A 16,972-nucleotide genomic window follows, 5' to 3' on the forward strand; every position below is an offset into this window, starting at 1 on the left:
AAAGTTGAAATTCCAGATGTTCATCCAAGGATTATAGAATTTCATCAAATATCAAGAGTTATTTGTAATTTTTCAAATAAGGGAGTAGTTCGTAATTGTATCAAACTTCAGTGGAGCTCGTTGTAGTTTACCCAATATTTTATAAAATGTTTAAAAGCTTGTACGCTCTATATAATTGTCTGATAAATTTTTCATAAAGAGCTTACAAGATCTCGAAATTAAGATATTTAAAGATCTTATAAAGCTCTTTAAAAGTAAATAAGTTCATCCCATCCTTTTTTTTAATAATATTTTTAAAATTTTTTTTAATAACACTCTCATAATTTTGTTATTATTCATATAATTGAACCCCTCCCCTAAGCAAAACTATTTTGTTTATATGAAATTAAAATCTAACAATTTGGTAATTTTTCAATTAATATTTTAATATGAAGAGTTTATTATAACAAACATCGTATAAATTCTGACATTCTTTTATTTGAATTTATTGAAATTTATTTTATACATTAAATGTGCAAAAACATTTATGCGGGAGACACTAAAATTGGAAGAAAATGAATAAATTAAGGATTTAAATAAATTTTCAAATATTGCAAACCAAAATAAATGGAAATAATGTCATAATCTTATTTCACAAAATGTCATAACATATGGTATTAAAATCATATTATGGTATCCCATAACAAATTCATTGATTATTACTCAATTTTTAATTAAGCTTGGAATATGGTATCAAAATCAGGTCCATTAACATATCAAGAAATCTCATATATTATAATTTCCTATTCTTTATAATGTTTAATGTTGTTAATAGTCATGCCTTAAACCTTTCAGAAATCAACAAATGTTTCTGCAGATTTGATTTTATCAGATTCAATTAACTATTTTGCCATAAAAATATAATATTTACTTATATGACAAGTATAAACTCATTTGTTATATAATTATCTTAAATTTGAAAAAAAAATAATATTTTTCTTGAATATGGGATAATGATTAATTCCAAAAATTAATTTTTTTTAATAACATTTCAATCATTGTGGCATAGTGATTAATGTCAAATATTACCACATGATTAGGCCTTAGGTCTTGTCAATAGTATATCAATGATAAGAATCTAACATGCATACATGACGCAATCGCAAATATTACTAACGAATTTGTAGGGTGCCATCCCTGCTTTTCCATTTTGTCTTTAAAGAAAAGAAAGAATAAAATTCATTCACAAATTACATATCAACAGAATTACACTTTTAGTTCCAGAGGATAGAGGTTCAATATATTTAATTTTTTATGGGATTTATGGGACAAAATATGTCGAGTTTTTTAAATTTTAGTACTATTTTGAAAATTTCATAAAATATAAGAGTAAATGCATGGAAGTATTTCAATTTTAAAACTATTTTAAAAATCACAAAAAATAGAAAACTAAATGTGTTGATCGCATACTAAAAGTATAATTTTGCCGTACATATTATTCTTACAAACAATTTAAAATATACTTGGAACCCATTATTTCTTTTGCAATTTTTTAATTTCTAAGTGGGATATTCTATCATTTTCATTGACCCTAGAAAATTTTGATGCAAAAAATTGAAAAAAAAGGCAAAAGAAATAAATAACTAAATATTTTTTGGATCATGTATTATGTTTGGACATCCTTGTCCACTAACTTACAAGCTCATACTAGATCCTGTAATCCTACCTATGGTAACTAAAACTTTTGTTTAAAGATTAGTTAGATCTGCTAATCACTTTTGCTTACATTAAACAGAAATCCCACCAAAACAGTTTAATAAAGTTGCAGTCTTTTTCATCTTTTCACCAGCTTCAAAATGATCAAGTGAACCAAAGCCTGAAAAAGAAAAAAGACCCAACTTTTATTTCAAAACTCTGAAATTTACCAAAGAAAACTCTCTCATTTTTCTACCTCTCTGAAATGGGATTTCAGAGAGTGAAGAAAAATGCAGAAAAGAAAGCCATTTTCTTGAGAAAGACCCATTAAGCAGAAGTTTTCTTCAAGTTTTCAGGTAAAGAGATTCTTGTTTATTAAGCATGGGGTGTGATATTCAACCTAATCCCTACATTATTTTAAGTTTTTAGACCCATGACTTAGGAAACATTCATGAGAATCAAGACATATTGACAGTCTGTAGATATGGACCACATAGCCTCTCTGAAAAGAAAAATGCTAAAATCCCTCATAAATGCATGAGACAAAAGGGTGACCTGAGCGCAGTATATGATTGGGGGGATTAATGAATTGGCATTGACTCCCAAAGATTAGTCTGTTTTCAGAGATGATCATCATTGGGTGCACCAAAATCCTCCGACCCTTTTTGTAGTTTTGTGGTTTCTGTTCAAGAAAGGGAGCCCCGTGGAGATGATCCCCTGCAGTTTCTTGGTATGAGTCTTGAGGGGTTGATTGTGTGATTTTCACAAGTTTTGGGTTGGAAAATGGGGACAATGGAGAGTGGGGTGGAGTTGATGGGAGGCAATGAGGAGAGAATTCATGTGTCGGTGAGGTTAAGGCCGTTGAATGCTAAGGAAATCTTGAGGAATGATGTTTCAGATTGGGAATGCATCAACGATGACACAGTTGTTTACAAGAATGTCAGCCTTTCTGCTTCGGACAGATCAATGTATCCCACTGCCTATACCTTTGGTAAGAAGAAAATCCCTTAGTTTAATTAGCAGTTTCCAGATGTAATTTGTTTGTTGAGTTCTGTGTTGTTTTCAGAATTTTGGGTGTTTGAATGAATTGACTGTGATCATGATGTGTAAGAGAAGATCATAATCTACTTGTACCATGTCTAAGTTTTGTGCCAATTGTGAAAGATTAATGCTGTTGTTAAGTTTTAGCAGACTGTAGCATGGTCTCGTCTGATCAAAACTTTCTCGACTTTGATTTTCAGTCTAGTTCTTATATGATCCTTCTCTCTTGAGCTGTATATGAGCTTCTAAAACTTTTTCAATTTTGTGTCAACTGTTTACTACTGTTATATTGCTAATAATTTGAGAAACCTTGGTGAATTTTTGTAGATAGGGTATTCAGGACTGACTGCTCCACAAGGGAGGTATACGAGAAAGGAGCCAAGGATGTCGCAGTTTCCGTTCTTAGTGGGCTGAATTGTGAGTGCAGCTTCTATTTTCCTTTTTCTTATTCGCGCATCCGTTTTCAGCTTGTTGTCATTCTTTCGAGTCTCTTTTGAGGTTCTTCTCTGATAGATTGTCTGCGAAACTATGATAAAATTTATCTGTAGCAAGTGTTTTTGCATATGGACAAACAAGCAGTGGAAAGACATACACCATGACTGGTGTTACCGAGTATGCGATAGCCGACATATACGAGTACGTACAGAAGGTAAGCGTAAATGCTATTGTATCTCATTTACAAATGCAGCATCGGGGTCTTGTGCAGATTACGTATTACTTCTAATAAGTGAGTGGGGTTCATTTTCAGCACCCAGAAAGAGAATTTGTCTTGAAGTTCTCTGCTATGGAGATATACAATGAATCTGTGAGAGACCTCCTCAGTGTAGATAGCACTCCACTAAGACTTTTAGATGATCCAGAGGTGAATCCTTTGTCCTGACAGGCAATTTGGTTCCTGGTTTTTTTACGATAACCTGATTGAGTGCTTCTTTTGCTAGAGAGGAACCATAGTCGAGAAGCTCACCGAGGAGATTTTACGGGACTGGGACCATGTGGTTCAGCTCCTTTCTGTATGTGAAGGTACAGAAACTGATGTATTTGAGTTACATCGGTGATGAAGAACCTGGACTCTAGATGCACTTGTGTTCACTTCCTTTTTGAGAAAAACGAGTGTTTTCTAGTTAAGATTTTGAACTCAAAACCATGATAACTCGAGACCATCTTAAGAAATGTGGTGTGTTTGTTATGATTAACTTGAAATCTTTGAGTACAACTCCTAATCTAAACAACTGTTGTATCTTTGACATTTCAAGAACGCTGGACTCTGAGACATTTTGTGAATCTTTGCAGCTCAAAGACAAATTGGAGAGACATCCCTGAATGAAATGAGCTCCAGATCTCACCAGATCATTAGACTGGTATTGCTTTTTTCCTTACTTTCTACTGATTTCCTTGATTACCATGAGCCATCCATCGAATGTGGTCGGATCAGACTGTGTAAACTCAATCTTGTTGTTGCAGACAATTGAAAGCACCTCTCGTGAGTTCTTAGGCAGGGAAAATGCGAGCACACTTTCGGCTGCTGTGGTATGGAATATCTAACAAGAAAGAAAGGTTGTGGAACACGATTTCCATGTTTCTGAATGTGGGTTTTTTCTCATTGTAATACAGAATTTTGTTGATCTGGCTGGAAGCGAACGGGCATCTCAATCATTATCAGCTGGCACAAGGTTAAAAGAAGGCTGCCACATAAATCGCAGTTTGCTGACACTGGGAACGGTTATTCGCAAGCTGAGGTAGGTAGTCATACTCATTTTGTCCATTTGCTTTTTTCCTAAAACATAGGTTTTTTACTTTTACTTTGTATTAATGTCAGTTTGGCTGCACACCTCAAATTCTCATCGGACGCTTTGGATGTATCTACGTAATCTTTAATGTTGGCATCTGAAATATTGAATGTTCTGTTAACTGATTAATAACAAACATTAAATATTTCGGATAACGGAGCATATATTATACACTAGAAAGAGCGAGAAACTTTTCTGAATTTTCTTTTCTCCTTCTTGCTGGCTAAAGAAATAGTTAAAAAACTTCATGCATTTGCCCTTTCTTTCCTCAAGTTCATGCAAGAACAGATTCATGACCTTTACAAGTTTGTTATCTTAAATAAACCTTCTTTAAATGGAAGAGCTAAATTATAGAATCTGATTTGAATAGAACAGTTTCAAAGTTCAAACTTTTGATCTGCAAATCAAATTCAAATTTCAAAGAAGTCAAGTATGCCATAAATCTATCATCCTTTTCTACTAACGCACGTATGGTCTAAGGGATGTTGTATGTGAACATAAGAATATTCAGACTGTCTGTCAATTGGATGTTTTTCGTGTTAATTATCTATATATTGTTTCATGACTGTATACAGCAAGGGTCGAGGTGGACATATACCTTATAGAGATTCCAAGCTAACTCGAATTCTGCAAACATCACTGGGAGGAAATGCTAGAACAGCCATCATTTGCACGATGAGCCCTGCACGCAGTCACGTTGAGCAATCAAGAAACACTCTTCACTTTGCAAGCTGTGCAAAGGAAGTGGCCACCAATGCGCAAGTTAATGTAGTCATGTCGGACAAAGCTTTGGTGAAGTATTTGCAGAGAGAGCTCGAGAGACTAGAGAGTGAGCTTAGAAGTCCCCAGTCTGCTTTGGCCCATTCAAATTATTCTGCAATACTGAGAGAGAAAGATTTGCATATCGAGAAGGTAGTAAATATATATGTTGCTTTGAAACAAAATGTTCTATTGAATTCAATGAGATTAAACCTTTAGTTCTTTGCAAAAGGATGTTTGCTGGAATTGTGTGCTAAGTTGACTATCTTCAACTATGGCAATAGTTTAGAGAACAACACATAAAGATGCATTTTGTACTGTAAAATTGACTGATATCAACTTGGAGCTATTTCTGAAGTTTTCGTTTTATTGTAGCTTGAGGAGGAAATTTGCGATCTTATTCTGCAACGAGATATTGCTCAATCACAAGTCAAAGATTTGTTACAAATGCTTGGAGATGGTGCAAGTTCCATGACACAGGCAACAATTCGTTATGTCTAATGATGGTTTTTAACTTTTTCTCCCTTTTCTTATTTTTCATTCCTTTCTTGATACTTTCTCTAGGTAGGATTGGGACACTACCCACACTTGCGAGTGCAGAAATTGCCAGATACTGAAACCCAAGAACGGGAAACATCGATATTGGCAGATCCCATTCCCCACTCCGCAGATGTTGATACAAGAAGATATTCTGATGGACACAGTACAACCAGTTCACAGGATCAAATTGTTAGAGTTCCGTATTTTGTTGAGGACTTTGTGCAGAGTAATGTATCACCGAGGGTGTTGATTAGCAGTTCAAACTTTAGTGAAAGTTATTCATATCATGGTTGGGAGGAAATTGAAAAACAAAGTAGTGGGAATTCGGAGGATCTATGCAGGGAAGTCCGTTGCATTGAGACAGAAGACTTGAGTAACAAAGGGGCTATAGAATCCAGTTTTGTATGTGCTGAAGAGAACACTGAGTTCCCTGAAGTAAAAGTGTATGTAAAAGAACACAGGCAAACTATGGAATTGCCAACAACTCCTTTAGAAATAGATCAAGGATTTAAGTCATCTCCTTTGAAGGATGATAGTGAAATGAAGGAAGGTACAGGGACCGGGGTTGTAACCTCAAAGGAAGACCAAGAACTGATTCTGGTACCATTGGAGGAAGTCAAAGAGTCACTGCCTCCTCCTTCTGAGAAAGAGAAAGAACTTAGCTCCATTCATTATCTTGATACGCGAGCTCTTGAAAATCTATCTTTGAGACATGAACTAGATCAAGATTCATCTGTCATTAGAAGGTTGAAATTGACTAAAAGCAGGAGCTGCAAAGCAAGTATTGCTAACTCAGCTTCTCCGCGGTTCAAGATAAAGGATTTCGGTGAGAATACATCATCTTTTGGATCAGAAAGAGAATCCGTGTGCTTTGAAAGGAAACTGTCTCCATTAAGCTTTAGCCCTGAAGTGCAAAGTTTATCAAGAAACGATTCTCCATCTTCACCAGGAAATGCACTTGATATCGAGATTGACACACCAAATATGAAATTTGCAACTGCAGAGGATATCGCTGGCAGCACTACTGACATGACGGAAAAGGCTGAATTTCCAACTGAACACGTATTTATTACAGATCCAGTGAGTAATGTTTTATTTCTCTTATATTTGTTTCCCTGTCATTCCTTTTTCATCGATTGACAGTCATTCTCTGTTTTGTACAAAATTCATGGGCTGTCTGCTGATAACAGTAAATCGAAACTAATGTTCTATGTTTTGGGAGGGTTGCTAGTTTCCGAGTACATAAACAAGCTTTCATCTTACTTGTATACTACATTCTTGGACACTTGGACTTACAGCTGCTATGTTGCATGGAAATCTAATGGTTTTTGCAGTCCGGGAAGACTCCAAAGAAGAATGTCAAAGATGTTGGATTAGACCCAATCGGAGATGAATCCGAAGGTCTTTATAGTTGGCCTGTGGAGTTCAAAAGACTCCAACAAGAAATACTTGAACTTTGGCATGCTTGCAACGTCTCACTGGTACATCGGACCTATTTTTTCATGCTTTTCCGAGGTGACCCGTCAGATGCCATATATCTGGAGGTCGAGTTGAGAAGGATGAAATTCTTGAAGGATAAATTCTCTCATGGAGAGAAGACCATTGTTAATGGACGGCGTCTCACACTAGCTTCAAGGTGAGATTGCCATGTTCTTCCCGAGTTGTTTATTACATAAAATGCTTCACTAAATTGTTTGTTAGTGCTCAATATTGCATTCATGAAATTGTAACTTTAACCAGCAACAAATTCAACTCAGGACGACTGAAATATTAAATGCTAAGACTGATCTATATGTTTCATGGAAACAGCGAGAAGGCTCTCCGTGACGAGAGACGAACTCTGAGCAAGCGGATGATTAGTAAGTTTTCAGAACAAGAAAGAGAGAGCCTCTTCCTAAAGTGGGGGATCGGTCTCAACACCAAACTTAGGCGGCAGCAGCTGGCTCAACGCTTGTGGAGCAAAACCGAAGATATGGATCACATTGCGGACAGTGCATTTCTTGTTGCAAAGCTGGTTGGTTTCATTGAACCGGGGAAGGCTCCGAACAAAGAAATGTTTGGTCTTAATTTTACCCCGCGACGCTCATCAAGAACGTATAGTTTCAAGCGCAGCTTGGTGTCCCTCCTGTGATGTTCTCGACTGATTAACGTGATCGGTACTTACGAATTGACTGTCGTTTTCTTGGTTCTAATGGGTTGTAGGAACTAAATGTATACTTTGATCAGACTAGGAGTTGGTGGTGTGAAGTTAGGATCAATGTCTCCTATTCTTTAATGTACAGGAGATAGAGGGCTTGGAGTTATAACATTGATGAGGATGAGCTATTGTTTGTATATTCTTTGGCTGTAATATGTAGCTTCACTTGCTTGTCTTGAGATTGTGGATGTTAGACCTATATACTTTATGTGAAAGTGTGAATTCGACGACTATTGTGAAAAGACATGTACATCCTTATCCAAGTACGTTTATTTAATTACAAATAAGGAGTACGATAGTTAGGAAATATCAAAATTATATAAGACATGTGCGTGTTTATATATTTGACATCTTGTCACTAATAAACGTTATGTGATTAGAGCAAGTAGTTTTGCTTCTATCCATTTTGTAAAATAGTCAATAGTTGTGAGGAGGAATTTTATCTGTTCTGGAGCTAGGGGGAAAGGTCCTACTATGTCAATGCCCCATTATGAGGAAGGACAAGGCGATAGCATGGTATTGCTGGTTGATGTATGAGAGTTGAATGTTTCTGACACTTTTCACATTTGCTTATTAATTGCCTCGCATTCTGCTTTATGGTAGGTTAAAAATATCTGGCCCATAGGGCTTTGTTAGCCAAAATCTACATTCCAGCATGCTTTCCGCAACAACCACTATATATTTCCTTGAGTACATGTATCCCCTCTTGCTGGGATAAACATCAAAGTAGAGGGTATGCAAAAGATTTCTTATATAGAATCCCCCTGCAGCAAGAAACGAGTAGCTCGAGCTTTAAGTCTGGCAGCGTCCTATCTATTCTAAGGGAGATGGCTCTCTTCTAGCCATCTTATCATAGGCGTCCGTTAATCCTCCCCTGGGACTCACGAGGCGCCTTTCGCAATGCGGGAAAAGGGGCAACGTGTGGCTAACAGTCCGCCGACTACTTCCGCCAATAGCAATACACAACCGAACTCCCGCTCGACACTAACACAACGTGCCGACAGGAATAGCAATATCGATAGCAACAACAGCTACAACAGTAAGCAAGGTGCAGTAGGAAAGCCGTAAATTGAACACACGATTCCGAAAGTGGATTTTATTGTATTGAAAATTGAAAATACATTGGACAACGATGCTAGTGCAAGGGGATCACCTTAAGGGGGACACTAGCATGCACACTACACCAAGCTTCTTGAACTCATTCCCCCCCCCCCCCCATAATAGGTTTAAAAAAGTTTTTCCTATTTAAAACAATAGACACTAAAAAGATTGAAAACGCACCTCAGGAGGCCTAACGTCTCCTAAGCAATCAAAAGCAAAAATAAAAGACCAACACCTAAAACTCTAAGACCGCGGAAGTCCAGCGTCTATCGGCGAAGGTTGTTTGGTTGGCCATGTAGAGCGGTTGCGTGGCCGAAATGTGCATCAAGGGTGCCGATTGCGCGGGCGGCCTTTGACATTCTCCCCCAATGAGATGACGACGTCCTCGGCGCCTGGGAAGCATGATAAGCTTCGATAAGAGGTAGGAACGCCTTAAGGTTCGTCACCCTCTCCCAAGTGTTCTCCTCGCTACTACATCCCCTCCATTTCACCAAGTACTCCGTGTGATTGCGCTTTGCAGTACTCGTAACTCGGTGGTTCAGGATTGCTTCAGCCACCTTCTCCTTAATCTTCGTCAATCAAGCTGCAGGCGGCTAGGCTGATTGCGGGTATCGACTTCCTTGTCTGCTGAATATTTCTTCAATTGGCTCACATGGAAGTCGTTGATGACATTGATATTCTCGGGTCTGGGACCTTCACCATCACAAGGTCTCCCGCATTGAACTCGATGAAGCGGCAGTTTTGATCTGCATACTTTCATCCGCTTCTGAGCTTTCTCCAGGCAACTTCTGGCAATATCAACGTTCTGTTTTCATTCCTGAGAGAAACTTCGAGCGAGAGGGGATCTCACACTTTGTGGGGCGTCGGGAGTGTGAGGGAGGAGCGGTTGTTGCCCAGTAGCGATTTCAAAAGCGCTCTTGTTGGTGGAAGAGCTCTTTTGAGCATTGAAACATAACTGAGCGACATCCAAGAGTTTCACCCAATCCTTCTGCGTACCTCGAACAAAGTGCCGAAGGTATTCCTCCAACATAGAATTGAAGCGTTCAGTCTGACCATTAGATTGTGGGTGATAGCTCGAGCTCATAGAAAGTTTGGAACCGAGGATTTTGAACAGCTCGGTCCAGAAGACGCCAGTGAAACGGGAATCTCGGTCGCTAACGATGTCTTTTGGAAGGCCCCAATATTTGATAATATGCTTGAAGAAGAGATGAGCCGTTCCTTCCGCCGTAACATATTTTGGAGCTGCGATAAAAGTAGCATACTTTGAAAATCGGTCCACCACAAAGATAATAGAGCCTAAGTCTCCCACCTTAAGCAATCCCGAAATATAATCCATGGAGATGTTCTCCCAGGGTCTATTTGGGATGGGATGTGGTTGCAGCAAACCAGCTTTTTTTTTATGGTCTGCTTTGTCCTGCTGGCATATCAAGCAGGTGCGGACATAAATCTCCACATCGTCTCGCATCTGTGGCCAATAGTAGGCCCTCTGCACCAAGGCATAAGTGCGCTCCTCTCCTTAATGTCCAGCCCAAAGGGTGTCGTGGCATTCCGAGATAAGTGATTCTCGTAGGTCCCCGCCTTCGGCAATAGGCGGTTTTCCTTGGTCGTCAACAATCCATCCTCAAGCCAAAAGTGCCGAGCTTTGCCCTACTCGACAAGCTGGATCAGGCCCTGCGCTGCGGGATCTTTCGCGCGCCCAATCCCTTACGGAGGTGGAAACTGCGCTAGAGGAGAGCGCTGTTATCGACTCCAAACTCACCAAACCCGCCCTACGGCTTAGGGCGTCTACCGCATGGATGCTGGAGCCGGCCCGATACTCCAGCACAAAGTGAAACTCTGACAACAACTCCTGCCAGCGTGCTTGCCTACTAGTCAGCTTCGGCTGTGACATGAAATGACTCACTGCAATATTGTCCGTCCTGACCACAAAGGGAGAGCCTAACAAATAATGCCGCCATAGTCTAGGGCAATGAACTACAGCTAGCAATTCCTTCTCATACACCAAATAGCGCCGCTCAACATCCTTGAGCTTCCTACTCTCAAAGGCAACTGGGTGGCCGTCTTGCATTAGGAGTACCGCAAAGTCCGAAGCGTCTGTCTCCACGACGAACGACTTCAAGATATCTGGTAAGGGCAACACAGGATCTGTCACCATTGCTTTCTTCAAATTATCGAAGGCGACTTGGCATTGGGGCGTCCAATTCTAAGTCTCTGTCTTCTTCAGTAAATTCGTCAAGCACCATGCTATCTCAGAGTAGCCCTTCACAAAGCACCGATAATAATTCGCCAAGCTGAGAAATGAGCGCAAGTCATGAACATCGCTCCACGGCCGTCACTCCTCAATGGCCTGCACTTTCTTTGGGTCCATTCGAATACATCCTCTCTCCACAATGTGCCCCAAGAAACTAATAGTCTCCTGAGCAAACGGGCACTTCGACACCTTCGCATATAGCTTGTGCTCGCGGAGTCTCATCAGAACCTTTCGAAAATGATCTACGTGCTCGGCCAAGGTTCCGCTGTAAATCACAATGTCGTCCAAGTACACCACCACAAATTTATCAAGAAAACCATGGAGTACCTGGTTCATCAGGGTGCTGAAGGTTGCGAGAGCGTCCGTCAAGCCGAAAGGCATGACAAGAAACTCAAAAGCTCCATACCTCGTGACAACTTTTATCTTCGCCTCATCGCCCTCCTTGATTCGGACCTGCCAATAGCCCGACCTCAAGTCAATCTTCATAAAATATTTCGCCCGGCTTAAACGGTCGAAGTAGTCCCCCACCAATGGTATGGGATACTTGTTCTTCACAGTAATATTATTCAGCGCCAGATAGTCACAACACATGCTTAGGGAGTCGTCGGCCTTCTTCTGAAATAGGACCGACGCCCTATACGGCGACTTAACGGGTTTGATGATTCCACTCTCCAGCATATCCTTCAATTGCTTCCTAAGCTTCACAAGCTCAGGTTGCGACATCCTATATGGCACCCTGGCGGGAGGTTTCGTGCCAGGCACCAATTCAATCTCGTGATCCACTGCCATCTTTAGCGGAAGCTTCCGAGGCAGCTCGTCTGGCATCACATCCTCAAATTCCCTGAGTAACTTCTTTATTTCGCCAGGGATGGGCCCTGACGCCTCCTTTATCTCCTCAAAAAGGAGAGTGCACAAGTACGATGGCTCATTCTGCTTGTGTCCCTTCTCAAACTGCATGGATGACAGATTTTTCTCTCCTGTGCGCCCGACTAATGTGGGGGATGATACAAAGCTTTGCTCCCAGAATCATCAGTGAATCAACGTGCGGCAAATCATTGTACGCGTGTCCCACAAAATTCAAGCCAGAGGATGAGCTTGAAGTCGTCCATCACCACGACAGAAAGGTTAATCTTGCCCTCAAAAAGACCAACCTTAATCAACACAGATTTGGCCACACCAGCAATGGTTGTGCGGCCGAGTTAATCGCCTTCACTTGCCCAACTCCCTTCTCCAGCACGAGCCCAAACCTCTCCACTTCTGTGCTCACAAGGTAGTTGTGAATAACTCCAGTATCAATCAAGGCACGAATGGGCTTGCCATGAATCTTCACATCAACCTTTTCTTCCTAGGATTACGGGGCTGTGCTTCTTCTTTCGGCTGGCTCACAGTAAGAGTGGGCAGTCTTTCCCGCATGGGGTGGCACAACCTTCTTTGCTGCCACCTGGGACAACGTATTACACCATCGGGAGAGGGCACCCAAGTTGTCCTCATCCTCCTCTGAATGATCCTCGCCACTCGCAGATGCTTGTGGCTCCACAGTCTTCGCGGGCGACGCCTTGTCAGTAAAGGTCGCCAGTGCATTCAACAATTGTTTTTTCGGGCAGTCCCGATATCTATGGGGGCCATCGCAAAGGAAGCATCCGCGGCTCTTCTGCGGCCCCCCCTACTTGTTCTCGTGGGTATGTTTCTGCCTGAACTGCCCTGCAAGCTACTCTGAGCGTGGGGCTTTCGATCTCCCCCACCTCTATTGGAGTTACTTCTAAACGATCTCGCCCCACCCGGCTAATTCTGTGCGGGGCCAGGCGTTGTTTGCCTGTCCCTCCGGCCCTCTGGATTGAAATCTGTCAAGCGTTCAGCCGCTACTATAGCCGAACTCAAATTAGTCACCCGTTGGCGCTGCAGCTCAAGACGCGCCCACAGTATCAAGCCCTCCATGAAAGTGAAGAGCTTATCATTCTCCGACATATCTCGGATATCTAGCATCAGCACTGATAAAGCTTTCACATATTCTCACACGGAGCCTATATGCTCCAACTTCGGCAATGCCCGCCTGGCATTGTACTCGATTCTCCAGGAAGAACTGCTCTCGGATCGCCTCCCGAAAAAGGGCCCGGGGTATCAAGCCGCACTAGATAGGCCTGTATCTCAGCATATTTGGTGCGCCACCACAACTTGGCATCACCCATCAGATACATGGTCGCAGTCGACACCTTCCTTATCTCATCCTCCACATTCGCTGCAAGGAAGTTCTCGATCTCCTTTGCATCATGAGCACCACCATAGGCTTTTGGTTCAGGATTCCGAAGCCTAGCAATAGGATCATGAGCAATAATAGGGGCGTCACTCACTGCACGTTGGAGCTGACCTATCTGAATAAACATTTGTTCCATGTCACGCCGCATATCGGCGATGCCATCGCCTTCAAAGGCACTAGCCATCTCTTGGACCACCTGTCGACATTCGTCCAGCTTCGAACTCAGCACCGTGATCTCAGATTCCAGGTAAGAGACATTCACCTCCAAATTCATCACCAATTCAGTCAACCGGGAGTTTTCATCCTCCGGGTTCGCAGCTCACTAGCTAGGCGACGCTGCATGTCGCGGGCTCTCGACATCGTGCGCCGACATTCTCGCAGTAGGATTTGTTTGGATCACTGCAACCCGTCTTGGCCCCATGACGGCAACGAGGCTCTGATACCACTTCTCACGAGGCGCCTTCCGCAATGCGAGGAAAGGGCAACGAGATAACTACATAAATTGTCACGATTTTATAGTAGTTTAATTCTCCTTTTTGAGCCAAAATACTCCTAATTTTGTGAATTTATTGCTTATTCAACTAAAAATAGATGAAGATGGCAAAAATCAAGGCAAAAATGGATATTAAGGATATCAAAAAGGGAAAAGGAGATTTCAAGGCAATTTTGCGGGTTTGACTAAACGTGCCCACGCTTAGTGATTTGGTCAACACAAATGAAGAAAGGAAAGGCGTGATTTCCGCAAGAGAAAAAAAGGAATGATGTGCTTAAATTTGGAAATGACTCCTTTAAATATGTTAACTAATTATGTACTTATCCCCCTACATCTATGAGACTTTTATTATAAATAGGAGGGCCTCTCAGTTTGTAGGACAACTTAGAATTGAATAAAATACTTTATTTTCATTAGGTTACTTTAATTCTCCTTTCAAATATCCATTGGATACGTATCCAGTATAAAGTATATTTAAACTATTAACTAAAAAAAACTTCAATACAAACACATTCCACTTTTACCATATATCTAACACTACTAGTAAAATTATGATTCCGAAGTACAAATTAAAGTGACGAAAAAGATAAAATAATAATAATAACGCAACATATTATTTAAATTTCCTCCTACAACACCATCATCGGTTGTTACAGAACTATCGATCATTTTGCTTTATATCTTTATCATATTTTTTTAAAAAAAATCTTTTGCTAAATAAAATTATTTGTTCTAAACTAACGTATTCAATTAGTCATACCTTCATCCTATATCTTTTCCGTATTCATCATATAGTTATGCCCATATCGTACTGTATTAGTATCCATATCCGTATTTGTATCCATATATCCCTATAGTACTATAGCAGTGTTCTATATGAATTGAACAACCTAGAACGTAGGAGCATCGAAAATTAGAACTACGTAGTTTTGCATGTAAGAATCACGTCCCCCTTTGATCATAAGTCCACCCATGTTTCCGGTTCTTGTCCCTGAACTCCAAACCGATCAAAACCACAGCTTGAACATTGGTTTTTTCTCTTCCTCTGTCTTCTTTACCTCTGTCGTCTCGTGCCCAGGCTCTGGTTTCTTCTCATCAGTAGGGTTTTCTTCTACCTTGTCCGATTCGTTCGGTGTTTCGGGCTTTGTGGTCTCAACTGGCTTCTCTTCTGTTTGATTATTATCAGACCCTTTACCTTCTGCTTTGGTTTCCTCGTGTGTTTCGGGCTCAGATTTCTTTTCCTCAGGTTTTTCTTCTGCCGCCTTGCCTAATGCTGATTCGAGCTTTGCAGCCTCAACTGGTGCCTCTTTTTCTTTGTCTGATGATGGTTCGGGCTTTGCAGCCTCAACTGGTTTGTTTTCTGCCTTGTCTAATGGTTCAGGCTTTGCAGCCTCAGCCGGTATCTCTTCTGCGTTGCTTGATGATTTGGGCTTTGTAGCCTCAGCTGGTACCTCCTCTGCCTTGTGTGATGCTGGTTCAGGCTTTGTAGCCTCAGCCGGTATCTCTTCTGCCTTGCTTGATGATTTGGGCTTTGTAGCCTCAGCTGGTACCTCCTCTGCCTTGTGTGATGCTGGTTCAGGCTTTGTAGCCTCAGCCGGTATCTCTTCTGCCTTGTTTGATGGTTCGGGCTTTGTAGCTTCAGCTGGTACCTCTTCTGCCTTGTCTGATGATGGTTCAGGCTTTGCAGCCTCAATCGGTTTCTCTTCTACCTTGTTTGATGGTTTGGGCCTTGCAGTCTCAGCCGGTTTCTCTTCTACCTTGTTTGATGGTTCGGGCCTTGCAGTCTCAGCCGGTTTCTCTTCTACCTTCTCTGATGGTTCGGGCTTTGCAGTCTCAGCCAATTTCTCTGCTGCCTTGTCTGATGATGGTTCGGGCTTTGCAACCTCAACCGGTTTCTCTTCTGCCTTGTCTGATAGTTCAGCTGGTTTGTCCTCTATTTGCTTCTCATCAGATGCTTCAGCTTCTATCTTGTTTTCCTCGGGAGAGGTTTCGGGCTTTAGGACATCTGTTTCTGGTGTTTTCTTTGTTTCAACAACCTCGAAAATTGGTTCTGGAGATGGTTGGAGGTCGGCGTCAGCTGCATTTTCTTGTTTTGCTTTCTCCAATGAGGTCTCAGCTGAGGCCGCCACACCTTCGCCCTATACAAAGTGTTAGGAAAACATGATATATAATTCCTCTATTTCACTTTGTAAATTTTCATCTAAAATATAATACCTGATCAAAAAACAAAATCTCGGGAAGGTGGATGCAAATAACCCTAACAAAATGTAAGCTTTACCTCCTTGAACAAGTTCCCAAGCGAGTTGCGTTTGCCTCCAACATCAAGCACCACCAGCGGCGACGCATCCTCCTTGCAGACCTCTTCCACCACCTCTACCTCTTCCTTCGTCGACGGCGCAGGAAGCGGCACATCGTCGGCATCCCTCAACACCTTAGGTTTGGACGCACACCCTCCCATTTTGTCTCACAATTTCCGTGTGTGTGATTCTTCCTGTCTCTCTCTCTCTAGAGCAAAGGAATTCGAAAAGTTCCTAGAGAGAGAGAGGAAGAACTCGTGCAGTGGGAGAGACGAAGAAGTGGATGAGAGAGATGGGGAAGGGGGAGGAGTCGAGTGAGAATTTATAGGAGTGTGGGGTGGGATGCGCCATTGGTACATCGTTGGTTTTGCTCTGACATTCATTCCTACGGTTCCGAGAGATTTGTGCTTGACCGCCGGTTATGGCTGCGTTTGGTATGATTTGGAGAAAGCCAAGTGGAAATAGAGATGAGACACTACACCGAGTTTGACATAGATTTGTCAAAACTCAAAATTCGACATGTGCCATAATCATGGAAAATTGTAATTTTAGTGTTGTAAGTATAAGAGGTGATAATT

At 41.3% G+C, this 16,972-nt stretch overlaps 2 protein-coding genes across 2 annotated transcripts; one reads left to right on the forward strand and one right to left on the reverse strand.

Annotated features, from left to right (window-relative positions):
* The first annotated feature begins 1,815 nt into the window (after window positions 1–1,815).
* Window positions 1,816–8,261, forward strand: LOC105171112 (kinesin-like protein KIN-7E). Its single transcript, XM_011092136.3, has 13 exons — window positions 1,816–2,665; window positions 3,043–3,132; window positions 3,264–3,364; window positions 3,464–3,577; window positions 3,654–3,735; window positions 4,006–4,073; window positions 4,177–4,242; window positions 4,327–4,451; window positions 5,078–5,414; window positions 5,637–5,741; window positions 5,826–6,881; window positions 7,136–7,437; window positions 7,611–8,261. The coding sequence occupies exons 1-13, from the start codon at window positions 2,458–2,460 to the stop codon at window positions 7,930–7,932; spliced, it is 2,976 nt and encodes a 991-aa protein (XP_011090438.1). The 5' UTR covers window positions 1,816–2,457; the 3' UTR covers window positions 7,933–8,261.
* Window positions 8,262–14,689: 6,428 nt separating this feature from the next.
* LOC105171113 (uncharacterized) lies at window positions 14,690–16,678 on the reverse strand. The gene is made up of 2 exons (XM_011092137.3): window positions 16,376–16,678; window positions 14,690–16,235 (listed from the first exon to the last, which is right to left on the reverse strand). The coding sequence occupies exons 1-2, from the start codon at window positions 16,553–16,555 to the stop codon at window positions 15,105–15,107; spliced, it is 1,311 nt and encodes a 436-aa protein (XP_011090439.2). The 5' UTR covers window positions 16,556–16,678; the 3' UTR covers window positions 14,690–15,104.
* Between the last annotated feature and the right edge of the window lie 294 nt (window positions 16,679–16,972).

This window comes from Sesamum indicum, linkage group LG9 (genome assembly GCF_026168435.1).
Source record: "Sesamum indicum cultivar Baizhima isolate 11 linkage group LG9, ASM2616843v1, whole genome shotgun sequence".
NCBI lineage: Eukaryota > Viridiplantae > Streptophyta > Magnoliopsida > Lamiales > Pedaliaceae > Sesamum > Sesamum indicum.